At 63.7% G+C, this 17,330-nt stretch overlaps 1 protein-coding gene across 1 annotated transcript in view; it reads left to right on the plus strand.

Moving 5' to 3' along the window:
• NOTCH1 (notch 1) overlaps positions 1–17,330 on the plus strand; it is a 49,872-nt gene that overhangs the window by 17,641 nt on the left and 14,901 nt on the right. Inside the window, exons 3-17 of the mRNA XM_011957409.1 lie at positions 4,404–4,666; positions 5,178–5,516; positions 8,813–8,935; positions 9,558–9,791; positions 10,084–10,239; positions 10,471–10,656; positions 11,015–11,128; positions 12,001–12,114; positions 12,394–12,627; positions 12,710–12,820; positions 13,407–13,599; positions 14,585–14,730; positions 14,988–15,101; positions 16,650–16,769; positions 17,118–17,270. Coding sequence (XP_011812799.1) covers positions 4,404–4,666; positions 5,178–5,516; positions 8,813–8,935; positions 9,558–9,791; positions 10,084–10,239; positions 10,471–10,656; positions 11,015–11,128; positions 12,001–12,114; positions 12,394–12,627; positions 12,710–12,820; positions 13,407–13,599; positions 14,585–14,730; positions 14,988–15,101; positions 16,650–16,769; positions 17,118–17,270 — 2,600 coding nt within the window. The remainder of the gene's footprint in view (positions 1–4,403; positions 4,667–5,177; positions 5,517–8,812; positions 8,936–9,557; positions 9,792–10,083; positions 10,240–10,470; positions 10,657–11,014; positions 11,129–12,000; positions 12,115–12,393; positions 12,628–12,709; positions 12,821–13,406; positions 13,600–14,584; positions 14,731–14,987; positions 15,102–16,649; positions 16,770–17,117; positions 17,271–17,330) is intronic.

A 17,330-nucleotide genomic window follows, 5' to 3' on the forward strand; every position in this document is an offset into this window, starting at 1 on the left:
CGCTGTCCCTGCCCATCCCCTCACTGTCTGTCCATCCCTGCCTTGGGAGGTGCTGTCACCTGTTGGAGCCGTGGGAAGCACCCCCCCACCGCCACCACCCAGGGTCTCTGGTTCCTGTTGCTGGTGCAGCGAGGGCCACGTCACCCACCCCCCAGCTGGCTTGGGTTCAGCTGACCCCGTGCCCCCACCCTTCTGTTCGACCTGGGCCTGTACCCCCATCCCTGGCCCTGCATGACCATAAACTCCTTGAGGGGAGGAAGTGAGTGAGTCCTGCCCCCACTGAGTTCCTCTTGCCCCTCCTTCTCATTTTGGGGCGGAGGGAACTGTCATCTGTCCCCTGGGGGTGGCAGATGGCTGCTTAGCTTAGAAAGGAAAACAGCACAATTTAGAATTAGTCCTGGGTGAAAGGTCGAGGCAGCATCTGCCTCCCGCTGCTTTCTGGAGTCGCATTTCTATGGAGCGGGCCTGGCAGGGAGGGTGGGAGCGGCACAGTGGAAATACTGAGGCGGGAACAAAGCAGAGGCGGTGGCGGTGGAGGTGGTGGTGGTGGCGCAGCAGGTGCCGGGGCCACTTGGCACCCTCCCCCCGCAGCCCTCCAGTAGCCCCCGCCCACTGCTTACTTGTGGGGGCCCAGATAGGACAGGTTAGCCCTGCACTGCCAGGCCACTGAGTGTGGGGATGGGACAGGCAGGTACCAGGTGACCCTAAGAGGGACGCATAGGAGTCCATGGGGGCACACCTGGCATGGGCTGGGTCTCCGCCGTGGGAGCCTGAGAGCTGGGTGGCTTGGTGGACGGGGCAGCTGTCTCATCCAGTCAGGGGAGACTGGCATTGCCTATCTCAAGCCCCACTTTTTAGCCCCAGAGAGGTCTCCCCACCGCCCCGACAGGAGGAGATATGGGGACAGTGGAGAGTGGGGTGCGGGTTACTCATGGAAGCGCTGTGGATCCCCGTGGGCGAGGCGGCTGTTGGGTGCCACCTTACTCGGCCAAGCCCTGGCACCCGACTCACGGTTCACACCTGCCCACCTGCCGGGATAGCATTGAAGACAGAGTGGCCTGGGTACTGGGGGTGTGGCCAGTGCCAGGGCCGTGAGGGGTTTGGTCACAGGCTGGTGGTCCTGGCCATGGCCAAGCTGCAGGCCTGAGGTCCCTCCCACCTTCTCAGGGACGTCTGGATGCTGTGCAGAGGGCAGGTGTCGGGTGTCTGTAGGTGCTCCAGCTCTGTGGCCAGGTGGGAGAGAGGTGCAGACCGGCGGGGGGCACAGGCTGGAGGCTGCCCACAGCAGCAGCGGGAGACTGTGCCCAAAGCTGCCCCCCACACCTGGCTCAGAACGTTCTCCAAGCTCGGCCAGTTCCCCGCCCCTAGCGCATCCTGCAGCACCTCCAGGCCATGGCTGTGGGGCCGGGGCCGGGGCCTTCCCTGTGGTGTCCGGTGCCCAGGCTGGGAGTGGGGGTGGACAATGGGCCCTCTCAGCCTGCATTCCCCCACGGGAGCCTCCTCAGGCCTCCGGCTGGGGCTCCTGCCCCACCCGCTGGGAGCAGCTGCCGCCACGTCCGACACCTGCTCCCAGCTGCCCTTTGTCCGAGCACCGACGCCTGATTTATGGGGCGTGTTTTCCTCTTGCTGGCCCGGCGTGATACAGCCTCGTTAACTGGGATGCGTCCTGTTGGGCAGATTCTCCCACAGCCCTCCACGTTGGGTGGGGAGTGGGGCCTGGTGTCTGGGCAGAGTGTCGTGGTCCATTTGGGGACAGCCTATGTCCGGTGACCTCAGGGCACTTGGCGGGAGACTGCTCTAGGGGCTTGGATCTCCACTGTGTCCCCCTGGAGTCCCCCCTGGGCAGCCCATGTGAAGTCCCCTAAAGCTGTGGGGTGGGCCTCCCCTGCCCCCCCTTCCCCATCTTGCCCAGCAGGTGAGCTTTTCCCGCTTCTTGGAGCCTCGAGGGCCTGGGAGGCAGGGGACCGCCTTGCATGGGCCAGGCTGAGGAAGCTCCGGTCCCTGCTTTGATGGCCCAGCGCCCTGTGTCCTGCACCCACCCCCTGCCGACTTCGTCAGCGGCTGGGAAAGAAAAAAGGGCCTTTTCTCCAAGCGGGAGCTGTGGCCAACTCCTGCCTGACAATGGAGCATTTATGTGGAGGGAGGGCCCCTCCTGAGGCCACAGCCCAGCCCAGCCTGTGGACTCCGCGGGTTCCCAGCGGCAGCTCTGCCTCGGGGACCAGCCAGCCTGTAACTGGATCTGAGTGCAGTGGGAACCACGCCTGCCCTCCCCACAGGTGCCCGGAGAGGCAGGTCTGTCGCTGCAGCCCCGGAGTGACTGGCCACACAGGATGGGGGAGGGGGAGCTTCATTCCAGGGCTGTGCCCGTCACTCACTGGGCTGGTGGGAGCTGTAGCAAGGGCCGAGTGAACTCCCCAGAGCCCCTTTGGAGGGGGTAACATGTGTTTTCTTTAAGCCAGTTGGTTTGGGACTTTTGGCTTCTGGCAACAGATGGTCGGCCAGAGCGGCCCTTTTGCGTTCTCTCTACCCAAGCCATGGCCACGGGTAAAAGCCTTCAGGGAAGACAGATGCCTCCCGGGCCTTTGGGACAGGGGCGTGGCTGGCTGCTGAGAAACGCAGAGGAACCGCGCCCCCAGCCTCCACAAGCCCCTCAGGGTAAGGCCCCCCCAGGCCACTGTCACACATAATACAGGTTTGATTGGAGACACTGGGGTGGGAATAAGCGGGAGAGGAAGCGAGGACTTGGGGGGCCGGTGGAGGTCCCGTGCGAAGCTGGCAGCTTCAGGGCCGGTCCTGGGGCAGGTGGCCGCCGCAGCCTCCCACCCAGGTAGGCTCTGGAAGGCAGGACGGTCCCCCTGTACATCCCATCTAGAGGAGGCCACGCCCACCCAGGGCCTGAGCCATGGGGCCGCTGCCTTCCCAGGCCGCTGGGGCCGCTGGGGGCTGGTGGCATGTTCTGCTTCAGAGGCTTCACTACTGGGAAGAGCGGCGCCCGGTGGGTCCCAGACCTTCCCCCGAAGCGTAAGGCCAGGAGGTGACTGGGGCCAGAGATTTATGACCACAGCAGGTGGCTGGGGGGACAGGCTCTGCGCCCGTCACCGCAGGGAACAGGTGAGACCAGGCCTGGGCGGAGATGCAGGACCACTCCCCTGGTTCCCCTTGTTCTGTCTCAGCCTGGACTGTGTGTCCACGGTGGGGGGCGGCCTTTTGCCCACCCTGATGGGGTTGCAGAGACCTGGCAGAGGGGCGTCCTCCTGGCACCTTGGTTTCCCCGGCTGTAATGTGGGTGCTTCTGCTCCCAGCCGACGTGCCTGGATGTGTGTTATGAAGACTCGATGCGGAAAGAGAAATGTGTCTACGGGCTGAGCATGGGCAGGGAATGGGCCGGCCTGCATCCCCAGTGCGGTCTCAGCGTTAAGTGTCCCATCAGAAAGGCTTCTTGGCCGGGCGCGGTGGCTCAGGCCCGTAATCCCAGCACTTTGGGAGGCCGAGGCGGGTGGATCATAAGGTCAAGAGATCAAGACCATCCTGACCAACGTGGAGAAACCCTGTCTCTACTAAAAATACAAAAATTAGCTGGGCGTGGTGTTGGGTGCTTGTAGTCCCAGCTATTCAGGAGGCTGAGGCAGGAGAATCGCTTGAACCCAGGAAGCAGACGTTGCAGTGAGCCGAGATCACACCATTGCACTCCAGCCTGGGCAACAGAGTGAGACTCTGTCTCAAAAAAAAAAAAAAAAAGAGGCTTCCACGTAGGAAGGGGCACGGAAAGGTGATCCACGCTTTCCACAGCTGCCATCATGTTGACACCTGAAGGTTGGAAAAACCACGACCTTCATTACTGCCCAAGCAATGCCTATTCGCTGTAGCAAAGCTGGAAAGAAAAGCAGATAGGCCTGCAGACCCGGAGGCCCTACGGAGCTGATGTGCATGGCTCCTCTCCATGGCTCTCTGCGGGTGTAGACCCAGACCCCTGCCTGGGCTGTGGAGTCCAAGCTGGGTCCTGCTGGAACATCCTAGTCTCTAGTTTGTTCCCCCAGTTAGCAGTCATTTTTCTTTCTCTTTCTTTCTTTCTTTTTTTTTTTTGAGTCTTGCTCTGTCGCCCAGGCTGGAGTGCAGTGGCGTGATTTCAGCTCGCTACAACCTCTGCCTCCCGGATTCAAGCGATTCTCCTGCCTCAGCCTCATTCAGTGGCATTCAGTACATTCCCAAAGTTGTGCAATCGTGGCATCTGTCTAGTTCCAGAGCATTTCGTCAGCCCTAAGGGAGCCCTGCTAAGCAGTCATCGCGCCTGTGCCCAGGGTGTGGGGGGAGGCAGCTGTGCCCATGACAGGTGCCCAGTGCTGAGTGGCGGGGGTGCTGGGGAAGCAGGTGGAAACTAACTGCCCTGGCACATCTGCCAACAGCTGTGGCGGGGCCTTCGTGGGCCCGCGATGCCAGGACCCCAACCCGTGCCTCAGCACCCCCTGCAAGAACGCCGGGACATGCCACGTGGTGGACCGCGGAGGCGTGGCAGACTACGCCTGCAGCTGTCCCCTGGGCTTCTCTGGGCCCCTCTGCCTGACGCCCCTGGACAACGCTTGCCTCACCAACCCCTGCCGCAACGGGGGCACCTGCGACCTGCTCACGCTCACGGAGTACAAGTGCCGCTGCCCACCCGGCTGGTCAGGTGAGGGAGGACCCACAGCCCGAGGGGTGGGCAGATCCAGGCCCGTCACCAGCTGCCCATGCAACTTGAGGTACTTGATGGGATCCAGGCCCAGGTCTGTGACCCGGAAGTAATTGGGAGCCCCTGCTCCAGGGTCCCCACCCCACTCCTAGAGTCACCTTGTTTTCAGCTGCTTGCTGTGGCCCAAACCCTTGCTGTCCCCACTTCTGTGAGACAAGGGGAGCCTCTGTGTCCAGGCCGCCCCTGCCCCCTTCCTCCTGCCATGCACTGACCCTCACCTGTTAGGGTGAAGGGTGTCTGGAGGTGTCAGCTCTGGGAGGAGACGGCCTGGGCTCAGGCCTCTTGGGACCTGTGGTCCTTCATCTACCAAAGGTGACCGGTTTCACGGCAGGTCCTGAGGATCAAACGTGATAGCACCTAGGCTGGCACCTCCAGGGAGCCTGAAGGGAGGGAAGGCCTGGCCTCGGGGAGCAGTGAGGCCAGCACAACCCTCTTGTCCCCTTGTCCCCAGGGAAATCGTGCCAGCAGGCTGACCCCTGCGCCTCCAACCCCTGCGCCAACGGTGGCCAGTGCCTGCCCTTCGAGGCCTCCTACATCTGCCACTGCCCACCCAGCTTCCACGGCCCCACCTGCCGGCAGGATGTCAACGAGTGCGGCCAGAACCCGGGGCTCTGCCGCCATGGAGGCACCTGCCACAACGAGGTCGGCTCCTACCGCTGTGTCTGCCGCGCCACCCACACGGGGCCCAACTGCGAGCGGCCCTACGTGCCCTGCAGCCCCTCGCCCTGCCAGAACGGGGGCACCTGCCGCCCCACGGGTGACGTCACCTACGAGTGCGCCTGCCTGCCAGGTAGTGCTGCCCGCCGGCCGGGGTGCACAAGCCCCTCCCCGGCTGCGAGGCCCGAGGGGCAGGGATGGGGGTGCCTGGTGTAGGGGGAGCCCTGGGAGGGCCCATGGCAGGGAGTTGGGAAGGCAGGGTGGCGAGTTCCCCAGACTGCGAGTGGTGGTGTTGGCGGGGGCGGGGGGCGCGTCTGGAGCGGGATGTGCGCTGGGAAGAGGCTTGCACGGGGTCCGGGTGCCAGCCTGTGTCTTTTGAGTTCCCTGGAGCTCACATTCGAGCTGTATGACGCCCTGCCTCCCCCCGGTGCAGGCACCCTGACTTGCGTAACCTCTGGGGTTTCCCCTGCAGTGGGGCTGGGGCTGGAGAGGGTGTGGGAGCTGCGGGTTTGCACCATCACTTCCCGGAGCCGTGGCCCTTCCTGCTGTCCTGCTGATCTCCTGTGGGTGGGGGTGACAGGTGGGCACAGCCCCCTGCCCGTGCCTCCAGCGGCTCCCTGGTCCCCGTGTTGTATGTAGGAGCCTCTCTGCTGTAGTTCTTGTTTGAGTAAATTTTGCAGCAGCTCTAAAAATAAGGAAGAGGTTTGAAAAGTTTGAAAACCTCCAGTCTTGGCCAGGCACGGTGGCTCACGCCTGTAATCCCAGCACTCTGGGAGGCCGAGGCGGACGGATCACAAGGTCAGGAGATCCAGACCATCCTGGCTAACACGGTGAAACCCAGTCTCTACTAAAAATACAACAACAACAACAAAAAATTAGCCGGGCGTGTTGGCACGTACCTGTAGTCCCAGCTACTCGGGAGGCTGAGGCGGGAGAATCCGGGAGGCAGAGCTTGCAGTGAGCGGAGATCGCACCACTGCACTCCATGCACTCCAGTCTGGGCGACAGAGCGAGACTTCGTCTCAAAAAAAAAAAAAAAGAAAAAAGGAAACCTCCAGTCTCAGCTGCACAGAATGGCTGTTAGGTGGGAATGGGGAGAGGGCCTTCAGGCAGGGATGGGGCCGGGGGGTGCACAGGGTCCTGGCTGACCCACGGATGACCCAAGGGCTGCCCCACCCCCTTGGAAGCCCGAAGCTGGCCTGGCCTCTGCAAAGGGGAAGCTCCCTGGCTGTCCAGTCAGCTGAGCCCAGCCAACTGCGTGCAGACACCAGACATGTACGTTTCCTGCAAGTCACTGGGCGAACGTGGGTTGGGGACAGGCACTCCCTGGCCGGCTTGGATCTCTGCGGGGTGGGGTGCAGAGTCCTTCTGCTGATGGGGGCTCAGATGCCTTCCTAGCAGCCATGGGACCCTAGCTGCAGTCACACTGCAGGTTGAGGGGCCAAGCTCTCGGGGGGCTGTGGTTCAGGCTAGGGCAGGTGGGGTATGTGCAGCCTTGTCCAAGGCCACCTGCGTGCAGAGCTGACACCCACCCATCTTGGGCAGGGTGGGTGAGGACCTCCCAGTGAGGCCCAGCAGCAGAGATGCCAAGGGTGCTGGGCCTGCTCAGAGCCACTGCCTGTGCAGGGGCAACTCAGGGCCCTGGGGAGTGGGCAGGGAGGGAAGGGGAGGGGCTGGCGGGGTTTACTCACTTGAGAGTGGGCAGATCTCAGAGGCTGGGGGCTGGGCCACCCCTCCGGTGAGGGCTGTGCTCACTGCCTGCTGTGGGGTCTGGCCATTTCAGGGTGAGATAACCATCCGGGGGCCTCCCCAAATGACTCAGGCCTGCCAGACTCCAGCTTCACACTCTCCCAGGTGACCCCTGCACCCAGGCCCCCTGAGGGGCCCTCAGCCACCTCTGGTGGTCAGGGAGCCCAGGAGACAGCTGTGTGTGGAGTCACGGGGAACAGAGACGCAGGCAGCCCTGAGCTCTGCAGGCCCGGGAGCTGGCTGGGATTTGGAGTCGTACAGCCTGCCTGGCATGTCAGCACTGTCTCCTCTTAGGGTCACTGGCCAAGGCTGCGTCGCAGAGGGGCCAGCTGGGGTCCACGGGGCTCTCACTGGCTTCCCCACCCTCTTTCCCACTGTGTTCCTCAGCCAGCACTGTGCAGGGCAGCCCTGGGGTCGCAGGCCCAGCCAGGGGCCCCACCTGCTTAAGAACCGGGGTGCAGGGTCCCACACATGAGTGGGGACCAGGACTCAGGTTCCAGGCTCTTAATTTTTTTTTTTTTTTTTGAGACAGGGTCTCTGTCACTCAGGCTGGAGTATAGTGACGCGCCCTCAGCTCACTGCAGCCTTGACCTCCCAGGCTAAAACGATCCTCCTGCCTCAGCCCCTCAAGTAGCTGGGACCACAGGCGCGCGCCACCATGCTTTGCTACTTCTTGTATTTTTTTTTGTAGAGACAGGGTTTCGCCATGTTGTCCCGGCTGGTCTTGAACTCCTGGGCACAAGCAGTCGGGCCACTTCAGCCTCCCAAAGTGCTGGGATTCCAGGCGGGAGCCACCGCGCCGGGGCTGGGCTCTGATTTCGGGTGCTCCTCAAGCCATTTTGCATTTTGGATTTTGGTTGTCTCTGGCTGCCTGCCTTTGCTCCGGTCCAGTGGACGGACTGGGACGGGCGGAGTGGTGGCGATGGCGCAATGTCTCAGAGGGAGGGGCCGAGCAGGTGGGAGCTCCAAGGGCAAGGGGGGTTCAAAGGCATCTCGGGAGGGCAGCAATTAGTAACCGGCTGCAGGTTCGGCTGTTGCCGAACGCGCCTTTCTGGGTTGATCATTGAACCAGCGGGAGTTGAGTGGATTAATAGCTAACTGGCTGCCTTGGAGGCCTGGGTGGGGCCACGCCTCGGGGGAGGGGCCCCGGCAGCCTGTGGAGGAGGTGGAGGAGGAGGTGGGCGCCAGAGCTCTGCCCAGGAAGGATGGGCCATCTGAGTCTCTGCAGCTTCCCCAGGGCTGCTGGGGCCCAGCCTGCCCCAGCCAGCAGCCTCCCGGCTCCATGTCCCTTGCTGCTCAGAGCCCAGGCCCCAGTGTCAGCCCCCAAAGATGGGGTACATGGCCCCCCTACTGAGACATTGTAGGGAGCTCTGAGCATGCAGACGGCACCCAGGTGCGGGAGCTGCCGGAAACTCTAAGAGACACAAGGGTTTTTGTGACAGAATCTGGAACCCTGTGTTCCTGAGTCCCTGTTTAGCCAGCCCTGTCCAAAATGATTCTTTAGAGCAGGGCATGTCCCTCTGGGCACTGGAGTGAGGCAGGGGACAGGCATAGATCCCAGGGGCCCCAGGGCAGGGCCGTGGAGGCCAGGCAATTGTGTCCAGAGCAGCGTGTTGGGGGTCCAGGCAGGAGCCGGCTTGGACCTCAGGGAAGAGGCTGACCCAGCACCTCTTGTGGCAGGCTTCACCGGCCAGAACTGCGAGGAGAATATCGATGATTGTCCAGGAAACAACTGCAAGAATGGGGGCGCCTGTGTGGACGGCGTGAACACCTACAACTGCCGCTGCCCGCCAGAGTGGACAGGCGCGTACACGGGCGGCCACAGGGCGGGGCAGCCAGGGCGGGGCTACTACCCACTTACTAAACTGCACTCACGGGCAGAGTGCAGAGCAGTCAAGACCCTGTCCCAGGCCAGGCAGGCTGGGGTTGGCCGAGAAGGACAACATGATGGGGGGCCCCACTCCCTGTGGCCAGGGTCTGATGCCCCTCACCTCGGGGGTCAGCACAGACAGGGCCCTGGTTGGTCTGTGTGGGCTGTTTGCAACCTGGCCCCAGGTAGCCCCTGTGCCCACTGGGGTGTCTTGGCATTGAGGGCCTTCAGCACCCCACTCAGGCCACGCTTCCTGGGCCAGTCACAGTGATGCCCAGATGAACAGACAGGCTCTGCTCTCGGGAATTACCCTCTGGTGGGGTGATGGGCAAAGGTGCACCCCGATGCAGCCATGTCCACAGAGCACAAAGAAGAGGCAAGACTCCCCTATGGTGCTGGGCGTGCAGAGGAAGGAGTGATTGAGGCTGGCGGTGGGTGGAGGAGTCAGCCCAGGAAGGCTTCCTGGAGGGGGTGGCATTGCAGCGCTGCGTCTTAGGGGACAAGGAGCTCAGGGAGTGGCAGCTGCCCAGGGCCGACAGCTCGTGTTCCCTGCAGGTCAGTACTGTACCGAGGACGTGGACGAGTGCCAGCTGATGCCAAATGCCTGCCAGAACGGCGGGACCTGCCACAACACCCACGGTGGCTACAACTGCGTGTGTGTCAACGGCTGGACCGGTGAGGACTGCAGCGAGAACATCGATGACTGTGCCAGCGCCGCCTGCTTCCACGGCGCCACCTGCCACGACCGCGTGGCCTCCTTCTACTGCGAGTGTCCCCACGGCCGCACAGGTGACTGCCCTGAGGCCCAGGTGGGCGCGGCGGGGGGCTCACATGGGCCAGGCCTGACCTGTGTGACCTCACCCAGGGACTATGGCCCTCCTGTGCCCAGGATAACCTGAAAGGGCCTTTCTGGTCAGGGAGGCCGGTGGTCGCCATGAGTCTCCCCGAGTGTCATGGGACCCTCGATGGGGTCATGGTGGGCAGCTCCTCCTGGGGCGTCAGTGGGGATGGACCCCAGTCGTGGGTGGTGCGCCATGCCTGGCCCAGGGGCCTTGCCCGCTGACTGCCGGCGCCTGCCCAGGTCTGCTGTGTCACCTCAACGATGCGTGCATCAGTAACCCCTGCAACGAGGGCTCCAACTGCGACACCAACCCTGTCAACGGCAAGGCCATCTGCACCTGCCCCTCGGGGTACACGGGCCCGGCCTGCAGCCAGGATGTGGACGAGTGCTCGCTGGGTAGGTGCTGGCACAGGGGGTATGGCCGGGTGGGGGTGGCAGCCTGGCCCCAGAGCCGGTGGGAAGTCGATTCTGGCTTCAGGGGGTGCCCGGTTGGATGGGGGATGGGACCCTGCCAGTCTGACGTGGGGGATGTGTGGCGAGGGGGGTGTGCAGCGAGGGGGGTGTGCAGCGAGGTGTTGCAGGGGCCAGAGTGCCTGGAGAAGCCTCTCACCCGTGTGCCCTTGCCAGGTGCCAACCCCTGCGAGCACGCAGGCAAGTGCATCAACACGCTGGGCTCCTTCGAGTGCCAGTGTCTGCAGGGCTACACAGGCCCCCGCTGCGAGATCGACGTCAACGAGTGTGTCTCGAACCCGTGCCAGAACGACGCCACCTGCCTGGACCAGATCGGGGAGTTCCAGTGCATCTGCATGCCAGGTGCACCCACCGGGGCCAGGGCAGGAAACTGAGTCGAGGCTGGGCAGCCTTGGAAGGGCAGCCCCGGGAGCATGTGTGAGCTGCTTCCCCTTCCCCAGCCTCTGTGCCTTCTGGGCCCACAGACTGCACAGGGCATGGGGAAACTGAGACCAGCCCACAGGGCCAGCAGAGCATGGGGTTAGCACTAGGTAGATGAGGGTGCCGGGCCAGGGGCTGCAGGGGGGCAGGTGCGCAGGAGGCCCTTGGTGGCTGGGATACTGGGCTCGAGGCAGGAGTTGTTTCCATCCCGAGTCCCCAGCTGTGCCCAGTGGGGCACTGGGGCTGCGTGTGCCCCCCTCACTGTTCCCCCACCCCACAGGCTACGAGGGTGTGCACTGCGAGGTCAACACGGATGAGTGCGCCAGCAGCCCCTGCCTGCACAATGGCCGCTGCCTGGACAAGATCAATGAGTTCCAGTGCGAGTGCCCCACGGGTGAGGGCCGTCCCCGCCCCCTGCCCCTGGGCCGTCTGCACCCCGGCCTCCTGAGGGGTGCCTGGCCGTGGGTTGTATTCAGGTTCCCGGGAGAGAGAGTGTTTTGCCTCAGGAGTGGATGGGGGTGTTTTCAGACTTCCCTGAAGGGCAGGGCCCAGTGGGGTGTGGGAGCTTGTCCAGGGGTCACGGTGGAGCCCAGGGCCAGGAGATCCTCCTTGATCTGGGTGCAGCCCCTCCTGCCTGGAGAAAAGGGTGTCCCAGGAGCTGTGGTGTCCAGACAGGGAGGAGGCTCCAGCCTGGCTTTCTGAGGGCTCGAGGCTGGGAGGGAGGCCAGCCTGCCCCGTCTTGCCGTGTCCCCTGCCCAGCGGCACGCCAGCCACAAGGCCAGGGTACGCAGAGAACCACGTGGGGCAGGGTGGCCTGCAGTGGCGATGATGGCCGCCCGTGGCGGACTTGGAGGAACTCGTAGGGGCCTGGGTAAAAGGTGTTTCCATCTGTCCCAGAGCCGGGGGCCGGGGCGCAGAACCCAGGGAGGCATTGCCGGCCCAAGCCCAGGCTCCCGAGACAGATTAGCCGTCCCAGACACCGGAGCGAGGGGAGCCCCATTCTCCGCCCGGCTCCACGGTAGCCATAGCAACCCAGTCGGCTTGGGAAGAAGGCCCCTTCCGTGGGAGCGAGGGCGTGCGGTGCTGGCGGAGGGGCTTTGATCCGGGGAGTGGGCGGCGGGAGGCAGGGAGAGCCTGGGGTTGGCTGAGCCCAGGCTGAGTGTGCCCTGGGGAACCCAGCTGGAAGCTCACTGCTGAGGTCTGGCCGGGGGTCCCTGAAGGGCCATAATGCTATTGCACTTGACTCCCTCCCCTTCCCGGCCCCAGGCTTCACTGGGCACCTCTGCCAGTATGACGTGGATGAGTGTGCCAGCACCCCCTGCAAGAATGGTGCCAAGTGCCTGGACGGACCCAACACTTACACCTGCGTGTGCACAGAAGGTGCGGGCCGGCGCCCACCAGCGGGAAGGGACGGGGTATAGGGAGAAGGCACTCAGGGCAGTGAAGGTGACAAGGTCTTAGACACTTTGGTCTAGGCCACCTGGTCCAGAGACCAAGAGCACAGCTCAGCCCCAATCCTGGGTGGGTGGGAACGCCCCTCAACAAAAGACACGCCCGGGGCCCTCCTCAGGTGGGCACAGGCAACCCCAGGTCTGGTCATGGGTGTCCCGGGAGCAGCCACTCCTGATTCTTCCTGTGCCCGCCCCTCCCGCGGTCCAGGGTACACGGGGATGCACTGCGAGGTGGACATTGATGAGTGTGACCCTGACCCCTGCCACTACGGCTCCTGCAAGGATGGCGTCGCCACCTTCACCTGCCTCTGCCGCCCGGGCTACACGGGCCACCACTGCGAGACCAACATCAACGAGTGCTCCAGCCAGCCCTGCCGCCACGGGGGCACCTGCCAGGACCGCGACAATGCCTACCTCTGCTTCTGTCTGAAGGGGACCACAGGTGGCCGGCCGGGCGTGTGGCAGGCGGGTGGCCGGTGGGTAGGGTGGGCCCGGGAACTGACCGCCACGTGCCACCCCTTCAGGACCCAACTGCGAGATCAACCTGGACGACTGTGCCAGCAGCCCCTGTGACTCGGGCACCTGTCTGGACAAGATCGACGGCTACGAATGTGCCTGTGAGCCGGGCTACACAGGTGAGTGGCCCTGCACGTGGGGGCTGACTGGACTGCGCTCACACGTCAAGGTCAGACACTGCCCCGGGCTGCTGAGGGGTTGGGTGGGGGCTTTGAGGCTGCCCACCTGGGCAGAGTAGTCTACAGCAGAGACTGCAGCAGGGCCAGGGCTACAGCCAGCAGCATGATGGGCACCTCCACCCCCTATCCCTCGTCTCCGGTCAGAGCTGTCCCAGGCCGTGTTGGCACAGTGGCCCAGCAGGCCAAGGGGGAGTGGCCAGCCCTGAGGCCAGGCTTGAGTACCTTCTTCCTCTGTGACTCACCAGCACCTTTGAGCAGGTCCCTCTGCCTCTCTGGGCCTCCGATTCCCATCAGTCAGGGCCGCAGCAGCCCCTGCCCCTGGGGCCCCTGGGAGGATGACTTGAGTGGGCACTGGTGCCCGGGGAGGCTGGCACGTGGCACATTGTGACCTAAGACGGTTTCTGATATCTGGAAGGATGCGTCCAGAAGGGTGATCGCCCTGGCTCGACAGACAGGGAAACCGAGGTTGACGTGGGGGGGACCCCCGGGCTCTGGGCCTCGGAGTCTGACCCACCCCTGCCCGCAGGGAGCATGTGCAACATCAACATCGATGAGTGTGCGGGCAACCCCTGCCACAACGGGGGCACCTGCCAGGACGGCATCAATGGCTTCACCTGCCGCTGCCCCGAGGGCTACCACGACCCCACCTGCCTGTCTGAGGTCAATGAGTGCAACAGCAACCCCTGTGTCCACGGGGCCTGCCGGGACAGCCTCAACGGGTATGTGGCGGGGCTGATCGTGGGGACGCATCAGTCCTAAACCCTGGGAGCTCTGCCGCCGGGAGGGTGGCACCTGCACAGAGCTTGAGATGGGCCAGAAACAGACCTCGGACGGGGCCGGCTGTCAGGGATCTTCCCTCGGGGACGCATGTGCCTCTGGGTCCCGAGTCGGCCTGCAGTCCACACCCAGCAGTCCTGCACCCAGCAGCTCTGTGCCACGCGTCCTTGTGGCTGCATGGTGGGCTCCGGACACAGGTCCACAGTGACCCCTGAAACACGTTTGCGGGGTCACAGCAGCGAGTGTTTCTGATGTCCATGATGGGCCTGGCAGCACTGTGCCTGAATGGGACCATTTAAACCAGCAAGGACCCCATTGCCCTCATTTGGCACAGAGAAGGCACCTGCTTTGTTTGGGGCCACACAGTGGGCAAGTGGCGGGGTCTTTTCACAGCGCCCCACTGCCGTACGCTCGGCATGGTCCCCTTGCTAACGAACCAAACCCTGTCGCAGTCTTGGCTGTGGGAAGCGCTGTGGCCCCCACATTCTTTCTTTATTTTGAGACAGAGCCTCGCTCTGTTGTCCAGGCTGGAGTTCAATGGCGTGATCTCAGCTCACTGCAGCCTCCACCCTCCAGGTTCAAATGATTCCCCTGCCTCAGCCTCCTGAGTGGCTGAGATTACGGGCGTGCGTCACCACACCCGGTTAATTTTTGTATTTTTAGTATAGACAGGGTGGGGGAGTTTCGCCACGTTGGCCAGGCTGGTCTCGAACTCCTGGCCTCAAGTGACTCACCCACGCCTGCCTCCCAAAGTGCTGGGATTACAGGTGTGAGCCACTGTGCCCAACCTGCCCCCACTAAAGGACTCTGCGAGTCTGAGTAGATGGGCACCTCGGCCAGCCCATGCGGCACTGCAGACCCAAGAGTGCCCAGGCCCCGGCCGTGCTGCTCGGGCCTCCCTTGACTGCAGTGTGGTCCCCCTTGCAGGTACAAGTGCGACTGTGATCCTGGGTGGAGCGGGACCAACTGTGACGTCAACAACAATGAGTGTGAGTCCAACCCTTGTGTCAACGGTGGCACCTGCAAAGACATGACCAGTGGCTACGTGTGCACCTGCCGGGAGGGCTTCAGCGGTGAGTGGGCTGTGCATTTCTCAGTGCAGAGGGCTGCCCTCGAGTCTGGGGAGCTGGAGACACAGGATCAGGACCCAGGTCCAGCCAGCACCATGCATGGTGTCTCCCTCCCATGGCAAAGCCTTAGCTCCAGGCCTCTGGCTCTTGGAGATGAGGAGGGGCCTGGGGTGGGGAACAGGCCCAGGGCTGCTGTTGTGGGGCCCTCCCAAGGTGCCTGGGGGTGCTGGACATGCTGAGTGCTGTCCCCTTCCCTCCAGGTCCCAACTGCCAGACCAACATCAATGAGTGTGCATCCAACCCGTGTCTGAACCAGGGCACGTGTATTGACGACGTTGCGGGGTACAAGTGCAACTGCCTGCTGCCCTACACAGGTGAGGGGTGGGTGGGGCCTGTGCTGGAGAGGGCGGGGTCTGTGCTGAAGGGGGCAGGGCCTATGCTGGAGAGGGTGGGGTGTTGCTGGAGAGGGTGGGGCCAGGTGTGGGGGCGGCTGTGACTGGAGGGTAAAGTGGTGGCTTTCTTGGGGCTGGACCTGGGCCCTTGGGCTCTGTGCTCCCAGCGCCCACCCTGCTGGGGGCCTCTGGGGGCCGGGCTTCCCCACCCCCACCAGCCAGGCCTGAGGGATTCCTTTGACGGCGGGCCCTCTTTGTGTGAGGGGAACAAGGAGCCCTCTGTTTCGGCTGAGAAGGGAGGGGTAAGTTCCCCCAACTGTCCAGCCCCTGCCGTGAACCCAGCCAAGGGGATCGCAGGAAATGATCTCCTCTATAAAAGACAAAGAAGAGTCCACAAGCACCGGGGTCCTGGTGCTCCCCAGGAGCAGGCGGAGGGTGCTGCCTCAGGGCCTGGTCAGGTTGGGCCTGCCTGGCTGGGCGGCCAGACTGGAGGTTCCACGCCTGCGGTTCCCATGACATCCAGCAGCCTGTGGCCAAAACGCTGTTTTCTTTGACCAAAGTTAAGGACCTGGGTTTTCTCTCCCGTGTCAGTGAGGACCCTCCCTCCACAGCCGGGCGCCCCTGTCCCTTTCGGACATGTCGATCGGGCCGGTGGTAGGAGCGGCGGTGCTGACCCGCTTCCTATCTGCCCGCTTCCTGCTTCCTTTTGCACAATTGTCGGAAACTCTGGCGCAGTTCCTGCCTGCCCAGGTCACCGTGGAAACCAATAGGAAGAGAGGCCCTGGAAAGTCGCCCCAGCAGGCCAGGGAGATAATGGGGGACAGGGAAGATAACGCAGTCCCCACGGTTATAAACAGGAAGCTCAGCCATGGGGCTGTGCAGAAAAAGGCCCTCAGCTGTGCACGTGGTTCCCACACAGCCTTTGCCAGACACCCTGCACGGTCCGAGAGGTCCCCAGGCTGTGCCGATGCCCCCGACACGCAGGATGTGCTGGGGGCCTGGGCCTGTCCCCTCCATCGCAGCCATTGTTTGTTGGCCTCCCGCGATGGGCGTTTGCTGCCTGTGACACGAAGTCCCAGGATCAGTTTCAGGCCTCGGTCTCAGGCCAGGGCCTTTCATCGTCACCTGGAGATGAGGGGGCTGGCGTCAGGGGTGGGCCCAGGTCCCTGGAGTGTCGTGGAGCCCACCCGGCTGAGGCCGCCTCCGCTGGTGCAGTCCTTGTTCCTGGGCACTCCTGGCAGGGTGAGGCCTAGGCTGTGCCCCGCTGCCAACCGGGAATGAGGGGTGGCTTCTGAGCATGTTTGTGCAGCTTGTCTTCAGCGTCCCCCCATCTGTGCTCCACTCCACCCCTGGGTCAGGGTCCTGACAGCCAGGAGCGCTCAAGGGTCTCCATGCACATTTGCCTCCCAGCGGGACCAGCAGACGGCGCTCTGATGGCGGAAAGACCAGCAGGCGGTGGCCGGGACGGCCTTCATTGGGGAGATCCCTCCGGGTGAGGCCCCTGGGGTCATGTGTGTCTCCTTCCCGCAGGCGCCACGTGTGAGGTGGTGCTGGCCCCGTGTGCCCCCAGCCCCTGCAGAAACGGTGGGGAGTGCAGGGAATCCGAGGACTATGAGAGCTTCTCCTGCGTCTGCCCCACGGGCTGGCAAGGTGAGGCTGGCCCAGGGCCAGCGGGGGCTGGGACGGGAGGTCAGGACGTCTGCGGGACACCGGCAGCTCCCAGGCAGGCTAGATGTGTCTTTGGAGAGGAGCCAGTGGGTGCTGAGGAGGCCCTGGTCAGAGAAGCTCTGGAATCAGGAATTGACCTGGGAGCACCCTTCCCAACTCCAGTTCCTATGACCTTCTTAGGCCAAAATTAGGGGAGAGAGGATGGTCCTGGGGCCACGGAAGCCCACTCGTGGGGGTTGGAAGAGGCACTATAGGTGGGTGGGCCAGACTGGGAAGGGCCTGGAGGGCCAGGGGCCGCTGGTGACCAACTGGCCACCTCCTGCCCCGCAGGGCAGACCTGTGAGGTCGACATCAATGAGTGTGTTATGAGCCCGTGCCGGCATGGCGCGTCCTGCCAGAACACCCATGGCGGCTACCGCTGCCACTGCCAGGCCGGCTACAGTGGGCGCAACTGCGAGACTGACATCGACGACTGCCGGCCCAGTGAGTGGCCCCGCGGCTCTGGCCGCCTCCAGGAAGCTCTCAGGCCTCAGTTTCCCTGGG

This window comes from Colobus angolensis, unplaced genomic scaffold, assembly GCF_000951035.1.
Source record: "Colobus angolensis palliatus isolate OR3802 unplaced genomic scaffold, Cang.pa_1.0 Scaffold44, whole genome shotgun sequence".
Lineage (NCBI taxonomy): Eukaryota > Metazoa > Chordata > Mammalia > Primates > Cercopithecidae > Colobus > Colobus angolensis.